Raw genomic sequence first — 11,010 nt, forward strand, 5'->3', positions numbered from 1 at the left:
TTATGAGGAGAGGCTGAGGGAACTGGGATTGTTTAGTCTGCAGAAGAGAAGAATGAGAGAGGATTTGATAGCTGCTTTCAACTACCTGAAAGGGAGTTCCAAAGAGGATGGATCTAGACTGTTCTCAGTGTTAGCAGATGACAGAACAAGGAGTGATGGTCTCAAGTTGCAGTGGGGGAGGTTTAGGTTGGATATTAGGAAAAACTTTTTCACTAGGAGGGTGGTGAAGCACTGGAATGGGTTACCTCGGGAGGTGGTGGAATCTCCTTTCTTAGAGGTTTTTAAGGTCAGGCTTGACAAAGCCCTGGCTGGGATGATTTAGTTGGGGATTGGTCCTGCTTTGAGCAGGGGTGGGACTAGATGACCTCCTGAGGTGCCTTCAAACCCTGATATTCAGTGATTCTATGATTTTGATGGGAGCCACTGATCAAGCAAACCTCTTTGGTGTTGCGGCTTGTCTTTCAGGCACCTGATCCTGCTCTTGTTGAACTCAGTGGGAGTTTGGCCACTGACACCAGTGGGAGGAGGCGTGGCCCCTAGGGCTTCCTTTCTCAGCTATCTTAATCTTTAGCATTTAATTCTCAGATTAACAATGCAGGCTTTCAGGGTCGAATCCAAAACCCACTGAAGTCAATGGAAAGACTCCCATTGACGTCACTGAGTGCCGGATTGGGCCCTTCTTGAGAAAAACATTTTGTTTCTTGATCTGATGTAACAGCTTGTTCTTTACAGGTTGCGCGGTAGATATTTAAAAGGCAGATCAGTGAGAGATACGCATACTCACTAGGGCTAGGACCTACAGGGCAAAAGGGAGAGAGACATACTGGTGCTGTGGAACTGCTACTGCCCATGTGCTACAAGGGGTAGTATGACACACAAAAGAATAAGGATGCACCTCACACCCCCTTACTCCATTGCACCAGCGTGCAGGGCCAGCCACAATCTGACCCACGCTAAGTCAGTAGCATCCTCTCCTACATGACATGACAGGGGAACAGGCAACATGGGCAATCTTGTTAAAATAGATCACAGAAATACTACTAAACATAGTGTATATTATTGTTGAATTTAGGGCCTGATCGGAAGCCCATTGAAGTCAACTGAAAGGATCCTATCAGCATCAGCGGCTTTTGGATCAGGTCTTTAAATATACGTGTGCAAACATTTTTCTTGTTGCTCCTCATTAGATACCACTTTGGTATCTTTAGGCTGAGAGATCCAAAGTTGCCTAAGGGAGCTGAATGCCCAATTCAGACAGTTCTGAAAAGATCAGCTTTAGTTTTCAAGTCCAGGCCACATGCCCCAGGCTCTGCATTCAGTTTTATGGACTTAAGAATGTTTGTATGTTAAGAGTGCCAAGCTTAACAAAGTTTGTCGCTGGTGGCAGCTCGGTTCAGAATTGTTCTCGTAAAAATAATAATTAAGACAAAAGCCTTCTTCCAAATTAATTAGAAAAGCTCTTGAATTTTATTAGGCTGAAGAAATTTCTCATGCAAGACAGACAAGCCCTCCTATCTGCAGGAATATATTTTGTTTAATTGCTAAGTGCCTTCTCCTGCATTACATATATATACATAACTGAGGTTGAAGTCTCTGGAAGTCCTGTAAGCATTAGGATTGTTTGATCAGACCTGGTGTGACAACAAAGTATCCATTTATTGGCGTGCACCGTCAAAGAGCTCACCACTCAAATTTTTGCTGGGACCCTATTTACATTTTAGTTATTAATTAAAACCAACTCTTGATAGAACATGTAGGTTTTTTAAAAAAGGCCCAGGCTAGGATTTAGCACATTCTTTTTAAGATCTGAAAGCATTTGAAAAGATAACAGGCTATTAACAAAAGTAGGTCTGTCAGAAACGGCTTTGACATCAATTGAGATAAACTATTATCATTGTCAAATAATTTCTTGGAGTAGTTTTTACTCTTTACTTATTCTAATAGGCTTTAAAATAACATTTGCCTTCCTTATGAATTCAGGGCCTGATTTCCAGTGGGCACTGCAGGTGCTTGGCACCGTAACATTAGATTGCTGGTCTACAGCCTTTCAGTAGGCAAATGTTTATTGTTTCTGTTGTTTCTAATGGTGCTTGAAAAATAATCTGATGTTTCTATTCATTTCCGTGTTTCTGCTTTAGAACCATCAGTGTTGTCACAACAATTCTGGGAATAGTCTTTGCTCATCAGTTCATACTCCATCTGCTGGCTCCGTAGCAGAAAAGCACAAGGTACTGTAGGCCAATTTTCAAAGGTCATCCTTAACTCTGCCCACAATATTTGGAAAGGGCATCAACTTGTGCCTCTACAACTCACATTTACCCATGCAAGCCGAGCTCCTTCCCTCAAAAATACATAGTGAGTTTTACAGCTGGGAAGTTACTGGGCATAGAAATATGTGCACTCACAAATACAGGGCTGGGGGACCAGGGGGCAATTAAAGAGGCTTTTTGAAAATTTGGCCTTGTAGGACCTACATAAAGTGTGGGTATATTTAAAACATTTCTTTTTGATGGCAGGAAATTAAAAAATACATAGAATCCAGAGGCCATTTCTAAGTGGAGTGTTACCCTTTGAGGATAGGTCAAATTTTGGTCATAAGCAGCTTGAAAGCATCACTTTAATTCACAGTTTTATCACCTTGCAAAATTGATTTACTTCACTTTATAAGTGCAAAAAAGTCTTGCCTCGCATTAATTAAAATATTTTTTCATGAATAATAATATTCCTCCATCTGCTTTCTCTGCTATGCAATGATTTGTACAGAGGTCTGTAGTTTTTAATATATGAGGATATTAGCATTTTAGCATCTATTATCACAGTATTTAGTTTCCCAAAATTACTGCAGTTATATTAATGATATAATTGGTAATTTAATTTCTGATTTAACATGCCTATCATATGTCATACCATCATTATTAACAGGCACCATTGATATTAAACAGCACCCAAACCCCATCATTCGATTATTTGTGGCTTCCTCAGAGGCATGATGGGAATGATATATTGCATTTTTCCAAAGTACTTATTATTTTATGATAAGCTCAGCTGTCAATCTAGAGTTTTCGTTTCTCTTCAGTTTAGAGAAGCTGTAACATTATCTGGCAGATCCAACCTTAGGGCATGTATTGCCGTTCAGGTGAAAGAGACTTGGCCCCCATTTCTCCCTTACCCAGGGATGCATAGGTATATGTATACTGTATATCGACTCAATTCCCGGGGAACGGAATAAGCATGCCATCTTCCATTGAAATCAGTGACAAACCTCAGTGAGGTCAGATTGAGCTCTAAATCCTTGATACAAAGTCCTTTGAAATAAATTGATGGGGGAGCGGGGCTTTTGTTCATGTCATGGGGATTTGGGTCAGGCCCTAAATCAATAAAATATTCCCCAAACATTTCTATATTCAATCTGCTCCTAGCTTTCCTGCTGCACCTCTGATACGTGGGAGTCCAGGGAACCCACTGCCAGACATGCTACCTACAGCCCAGCTGCACTAGGAAATTAACACATTCACCTAACTGAGATGCAAACCACAGCTCCTTTCGTACGGAAGAAAATGGCATCATCGCCGGGCTCGCTTTCTGGTCTGAGCTACGTTTCCCACACTTTCTGTCAACCTATTCTAAGGCAACCCCTTTGACAGGATGAAACGGGATCCAGAGTGTTCACTAGGGATTTATACCCTAAGGCGCACACAGGATTTCCTGTAGCATCTCTGACTTACTACAACTTCATGTTCAGCCATGTCCACGGACAGTGACCCAATGTTTATCACAATTCCACTGTGTAAGAATTAAGGTTAAGATTCTGTCACGGGTATTTTTACTAAAAGTCAGGGACAATAAACAGTCCCTGACTTTTACAAAAAAATACCCTGCGGGGGCAGGATGGGGGACTAACAACCAGTGCTACTGGGGGCTGACCCCGCTGCTGCTCCATTCTCAGGAGGGCTCATCCAAGCCCAGCCACTGCTCTGGGGCAACTGCTGGCCAGCTGTTCCAGCGGCCCAAGGATTGCTGCTCCGGTGGCTCCGGAGCTGACCGCTGGCCAGCTGCTCCGGCAGCCTGGAGGATCACTGCTCTGGTGGTCCTGGGGCCGGCTGCCATTCCAGAGGCTGGGGGACTACTGCTCTGGTGACCCTGAGGCCAACCACCAGCGATCTGCTCCAGCGGCCCCGGGGCTGACCACTGGCCGCTGCTCTAATCCTGCTGCTGCTCCTGGGGCAGGGGCTGACAGCCCCAGTGGGGCTGACCCAACGTTGGCCCTTGCTTCAGCCCTGGAGCTGCTGCTTGGGCGGTCCTGGGGCTGACACCTGCTCCAGCCCTGCCCTGGAAGAAGTCCCGGAGGTCCCAGAAAGTCATGGAATCCTTGACCTCCACGACAGAATCGTATCCTTAGCAATAATCTAGCAAAAGACGCTTATTTACCAATACCATAGCTAAATATCCCTTGCGTCTCGGAGATAATGGGTGACCTGTACTGATATAAATGTTTTGGCATCTGATCCTGCTCCTCTTAGAGTCAACGGCAAAGCATAAATTAGTGTCCTTAGGATTGTGGGCCCTTGAATTCTAATGAGTTGCATTTACTAAAACAGAAATTGCTTCATTTACCCTTAAGTTACAGGCAGTACATTCTAGCCATGTACTCCCCACTGATTTTAATGGGCGCTGTGCAGCTGGAATCCAGAGCAAGGCTTTTACAATATAATGACAACGATCTCACATAGGAAAACCTTCTATAAATATCTGTGTAGTAAAGGATACTGTCATCACTGAAGTCAATGGGAGTTTTGTCTTTGATTGCCATGAATATGGGATTGGGCCTTGTATCTATGGTGTTGCTTACTTTGGGCCGAATGCTACAGTCCTTACTCAAAATCCCACTGAAGCCAGTGGGAGTTTTGCCTGAGTAAGGACTGTAGGATTGGTTCCCCAATCTCCCGTTAATGGCAGAGGCTGTCTAGCTGCCCTCCTATAGACTCGAGCACTGTACGGTACATCCAAAGAGGAGAATGCTGGCTGTTCCAAGCACTGGGTGGGTAAATCAATCCCCGTGCTAGTACTTTGCTGGTGAGAGAGGGTGCAGGTCCATACTAGGGCTGGAAACACTGACTCCGGCAGTTGCTTTTTACAGGGAATTACTTTATAGGTCTAGAAACATGGATTTGCTGGCATTGTAACTGTATGCCTTGGAGAGGTACGATCAGAAATGAAATCCATAACAAGACAGCTACATGGGCATTTCCAAGGCACTCGTAGGCAGATGTAAGTAATAAGACACCCTCACAGTTCACCTCCGAGGGTCTGTGGTATAATGGCATCTTGCTGTGATGTGCAAAACAACAGGCTCCCTGGAGAAACCTTAGCAAAAAGGCCCACTTTATTCAACAGTAAAGAGTGCTTATTGTCAGCTTTCATTCCCTTGAGGTTCAGGCTTCCTGTCTCCGTACTGCATGCTGCAGCACATCATCCTGCATATTGTCTGAAAGAAAGTTCCTGAGTAGCATACCCACACTATACCTTAACTGCTAATTGCAATAAGGAACATGGAAGACACAGACAAAGCAATGAAGAGCAGAGAGAGGACTACAGTAAATAGACATGTTTAAAAGTCCGCTCCAATTAATACCTTTACACAAGATCATTTCTAAAAAACTATTTCAAATAAGGCAACTGGATCATTGTAAAGCACTTCACATCAATGTGACTTTGGCTTGTTTGTTTCTGTTTTCATCCGCTGGGTGAGATGTGGAAATGCACCCAATCTGTAGAGTGACTTTATAATACTGATGGTAATGCAACACCTCCCTGGTTTTTCATGTCTGCCACAAGATTTTTGGGTGATATGATCACTTTGTTTCTGCAAATTTATGCTACAGTTTTTCACTTACACTATTTTCCCTCACCCAGCTTCTGAAAACCTCCTGGCCCAGCCTGGACACATTCTGTGTAAAACAGCGACATTTGTCATTTTGTGTAGTAAAAAGAACATTCCTTCAATCTGGGGGTAAATATTGATCCATTTTGATGGCTTGATGCTGTAACATGAGTTAAATGACTGGGAATTGGAGTCACTACCGCTTTGCTTTCATGTCATTTTAAACAAACTAAAGTAGATCCTGAAATTAGTGAGTATTTTATAAAGAAAAGTAATTTGAAAGTATATCCTATATATAACGTATATGATTACATATTAAACTCCTAATGATTTCTCAGTGCTTTTGATCCATTCATATTTAATTCTTAAGTATTATAAATTTATACTTTTGATCAATTCTTGCTTAAGGCCACAAATGAAGTTTTTCTTGGTGGTTTTACAGTGTCTTTAAAGTTTTCAACACAGCACCCTAACCTGATTCAGAGTCGGCCATTAGCAGACATCCTGTTTTATACTGGCTCAGTGCAAACGAGCATAGTGTGGGAACAGGCTGCATACAGCTCTATAGGGTTAGGAAAGCAAATAGACATTAGCTGGCTAACATGTTACAGCCTGAGGTTTCACAGAACGGAGGAATCATATATGATTTAATAGGACTCCTTTCTGGTCATGTTCCCCATTTCAGTTTGCGTGTGACACTCATTGCCATTCTAACCTGGGGGGTTTAGTTGAACAATAGCACTGTCCTGCTTTGCTTTTCAAGTGACCTCATACAACTGTACAGCAGCTGTGGCACGTCACGCAGCGTTTCTTCTTTTTCTTAGGGTGAAAAATGGTGAGGATTGCTTCATCGAAGACTGTTTTAAGGCCTTTCTGTGTCAGGGCTGAACATTCCAAATAACACTGTGCTCCAATCTTAAGCAGGAGAGAAAGAGAGAGAGAAAGGGGTCATAAATACACAGTTTGGAGAAGAAGACAATAGGACATGTTCATGACCCACAGATCCTGTTGTCCTCACGTGCACATAAGTCCCTGATATAGAGTGAGCCGTGCCTTTAAGATGGATTAAAGTCCCAGCTCTGCCTTGGGCCTGGCTTCCTATCTGATCAAAGGACTACCAGTAGGCCTTGTGGGACAGGAATTGAGAATAGATGCAGGGCATTGTCTCAGTGCAGAGGGAGACGTGGAGGGAGCAACAGTCTGCCGGTGGGGCTGGCCAGAAAGAGGAAGCTCCATGTATGCCAGCTGAGAGTTTGTAGGAACTCTTCCACTGCACAGGGGTTCCTCTGAACAGAAGAAGCTGGATCTCAGGGTTTCCAGGAGGCATTGGATGGATCGCAGGGTTTCCAGGAGGTATTGGCTCAAGTGCTCCCTGGCAGTGTGGTTGAGTCACTTAACATAACTATCCTTAGCTCCCCTTCCATGCTCTTGGCCTACCCTATCAAACTCCACAGAGATGAAGCCGTTGCAGAGGCGCTTCTACAGGCTCAGGGGATTGACGGGGGCATGCCACTGAGTCAAAAACACCCTCCTGTTCTGTGGGCACTTGCACACGTGTAGTGTGGACCTTGAGCCTGCCTGTGGAAATGAATTTGGATAAATGCAATTCCTCCTGCTTTTTAGCTCTGCTTGGTCTTTTAGAACCCTCCGACTAAATATCAGCATAACCAATATGTGCAGTGACTAGCTGGAACGTGCTTGTGTCTGAATGCAGATGCTGCTGGCGTTGATGTACGTACGTATTTCATGTTCATTTCTCCATCCCTTCTCCTTACCCAGAGCAATAATACATTATGAACTGAAAAGAAGATCCCATCAAATAGAGGTCTATGGGCCTGAGTCTCTTTTACGGCTCCCGTACTTAGCTGTGTAAAGTGGCCTTAAGTGTGTAAATGAGAATCAAGCGGGTTGTGTTTGTATGGGAGTGACTAAGAGTAGAATTTGTCCCATTGTGATTAGCCCATGTAGCACCAGAGAGAATACATACGAGCGTGTTATTTTAGACAAGCTTTTGTATCCGTCTCCTACATATGGGCCTTAACTAAAAAGCTGGATCCAAACACACTGAAACTTTGGGACAGCTCCAGTCCAGATGAGAACTTTCCAGCTCATTCCCATCTCTATAGCCTAAATGCAGCTTTTGTAGTTTGCGATTCATTTTTTTTTTTTTTTTTTTTTTTGCAGCGACTAACGTTACTCTGCCAAACACAGATGTACATTTTCTCCCAGGAAAACCATGGAATGTCTTTATAGGCTCACATAAATGAATAACACACACAATGTACAGTTTGTTTTACCGTGATGTGTAAAACAACCTGTTATGTATCCATTTTGTTATGACCAAATATGGTAAAACACTGCAGTGGCTGATCCTAAATCAAACATAAGAACGTTAGATGTTTCATTTCATTCAGATGTCTCCCGTATGGAGTGTGCTTGTTATATATCAGAGATTTATTAGTGGGATTGCGGAACAATCAAGGTAAGACTAGAGACATGCAAAATTCAGTGTGTTTGGAGTTGAGGTTTTAGTCTGGGCCCAAGTTAGTGAAAATGGAGGAAAAAATGAAAGAATTGGATTTGAGTGAAATATACAGAAACTACAGTTATGGCCAAACTATTCTGCAGCCTGGGTCCTAACAATAGGGACATGCAAAACAATGATACCTCTTTAGCCAGCTTCACTCCATGTTCGTAAGTGAGGGGTTTCTCCTTCATATAAAGTAGTCGAGCCAAAGTTTTGGGATCGTCACGAAGATCAATCTAGCAGTAAAACACACATACACACCGTGCTAAACACAACATTCCTGTGGATGAGTTGGCTCCACAGCCCCATGCTAGAACGAATATTTCAATGACACCCCCGTTTCTCCCCTATTAGAGATGATAAGTTTTTTAAAAAGGTGGTTCATAATGTATCTATCTCGCTCGCTCGCTGTGTATATGCACACGCATGTGGCCTCAATGTCTCCTTTCTAGTTTCTGGTCAAAGCAGAAAAGAGAGAAAACAAGACATTGTGTAAGAGGCATATAGGCTTAATTCTATGTATTAGAGCTGGTTGGGAATTTTCCATCAATGTTTTTTGATGGAAAATGCAATTTTTGCAAAATTGAAATTTTCCAATTTTTTTTTAAATTTTCTGTTAAAATTAAGTATTTAGTTCTGGGTCAGGTTGCCCCACGTGAAACATTTTGGTTTGTTGAACTGAAACAAAACATTTAATTGTGGGTCACTTTGATATTAATCTCTGACTGCCTCAACTGCAGTTTTTTTTTTAAAGAGAATATGAGTTTTTACACCTTACTAAAGATGGACTAAGTAGGATACTGATTGTCAGTGAAATGCTATTCTGCAAAACTGCCTCCAAAAGATCTTGGTATAAAGGATCGACTGTATTTCTAACTCACCGTTATTTGCAGCATCCTTTTAGAAGTTTGAAAAAATGTTTTTTCCTCATTTGGCAAACCTTGATTTTTCTCCAAATATTTTTATAGGCTTGTGGCCTATCCTGCAAGAGGCAGGAGCACCTTCAGCTCCCACCAAGGGGTGTTCAGTGCTTCTCAGGAGATGCTTGGAACCTTGCAGGATTAGACCCTCCACAAAGAGTGGGTGTGGTGAGTTAGCTGTTGCTGCAGAACTGGCCTAGCTGAATCTCACAAATGTTTTGGCAACAGAGTGACTGATGTTAAAAACCCAGCTCTGCAGAATGTATCCACCTTAATATGACCATTCGACAGTAGGTCAGAGCTCATGCCTACCCATTTGGCAGGAGGGACCCTCTGAGTTGGGGATTTCCGATGACATTTGGAGGACGATTATGACAACGAAAAATACAGGTCTGAACTGGTGGTCATGTGCCTACTACTCTGCTCCGCAGCTTGAGAGTGAATAACAATAATTATTGATCTGGCTCTGATTTCTGGGTTGGTTCAGTCTCTTTCTCCCAAGGAGGGGAAATCCTTCCTTTGAGAGAGATGTTAGACTTAGAAGCATGAGGTTTATCTCCAACTATTAGGGATCAGGATGAGACCGAATGAGGTGGGCAGATTATCCCATATCTGTGTCATGACCCACAGGGCTCAAACCCAGGAGCAGCCATGCTTCAACCTTCCTCTTGGTAGCCTGCTGACAGCTGCTGACCCAGGACCCATGAAGCCCAGCCCCAGTTTGAGGCTCCTCCCCTGACGTCCTATTGGCGGAGCCACAGAGCAGCTGATTGGCCTGCTGGCCCTACTTAAGCCAGCAACAGGAACAGGAAGCTGTCTGAACAACTGGGATCCAGCCTGCTCTGGACTGTGTGCTTCCTGCTCCCCTGCGTTGGCTTCCTGGCATCTGACCTGGCTTAGCTCCTGACCTCTGACATGTGGTTCTGATCTCTGCTTTGTCTCCTGCCTCTGACACCCTGGTACCCTGACCCAGCCTGACTGTGGTTATAAACTTGTGGTTTGTCTCCTGCCTCTGATGTCCTATAGCTGACTCTTGAATCCTGACTATGGATTCTGGCTCAGACCACTAGGTCTGGCTGCCCATGGCCTGGCTTTGCCAATCTGTTTACTCTGTGGTTCTTACACCTTTCTCCGAAACAGCTGGTGCTGGCCACTGTCAGAGACAGGATACTAGACTGGATGGATCATGGGTCTTATCCACTCTGACAATCCCTAGGTAAATTCTGAGGGAAGAAAGTGCTCTCAGCAGGGCTGGCTGGTCTAGAAGGAGCTGTGTTGGCTCTAAAGAGGTTGTTAATCCTTGTTGGCTCCAGAAAGGCTATTCAGGGAAGGGGGCGAACGTTGGGGGATGTAATATGGGAATGGCTCCCCCACTCCAGAAAAATATAATTAATTTAAAGCTTAGTTAAAAATCACAGTGATCTTGAGGAGCCCCTAACACAGAATATGGGTACAGTAGAGCTAGAGGTGTAATTTCCTAAATGGGTAGACATAGCTGTGGTAGCTCTGATCAAGCTAGTGCACGGGAAATAGAAGTACAGCTGAGGCAGTGTGAGTAGCGAGGTGGACTCACCAGGGCCGGCTCCAGGCACCAGGCACCCAAGCTGGTGCTTGGGGCGGCACCTGGAGGGGGGCGGCACGGCGCTCCGGCCGCCGGGGAGAGCGGGGCCACAGCCGGGCTC

The 11,010-nt window shown here is 44.0% G+C and overlaps 1 protein-coding gene across 1 annotated transcript in view; it reads right to left on the reverse strand.

Moving 5' to 3' along the window:
• Positions 1–362: 362 nt before the first annotated feature.
• RHOJ (ras homolog family member J) overlaps positions 363–11,010 on the reverse strand; it is a 73,242-nt gene continuing 62,594 nt past the window's right edge. Inside the window, exons 4-5 of the mRNA XM_026654261.1 lie at positions 8,549–8,644; positions 363–6,796 (exon numbers count right to left, since the gene is read on the reverse strand). Coding sequence (XP_026510046.1) covers positions 6,650–6,796; positions 8,549–8,644 — 243 coding nt within the window. The 3' untranslated portion in view covers positions 363–6,649. The remainder of the gene's footprint in view (positions 6,797–8,548; positions 8,645–11,010) is intronic.

This window comes from Terrapene carolina, unplaced genomic scaffold (assembly GCF_002925995.2).
Source record: "Terrapene carolina triunguis isolate 2854851 unplaced genomic scaffold, T_m_triunguis-2.0 Scaffold189, whole genome shotgun sequence".
Classification (NCBI taxonomy): Eukaryota; Metazoa; Chordata; order Testudines; family Emydidae; genus Terrapene; species Terrapene triunguis.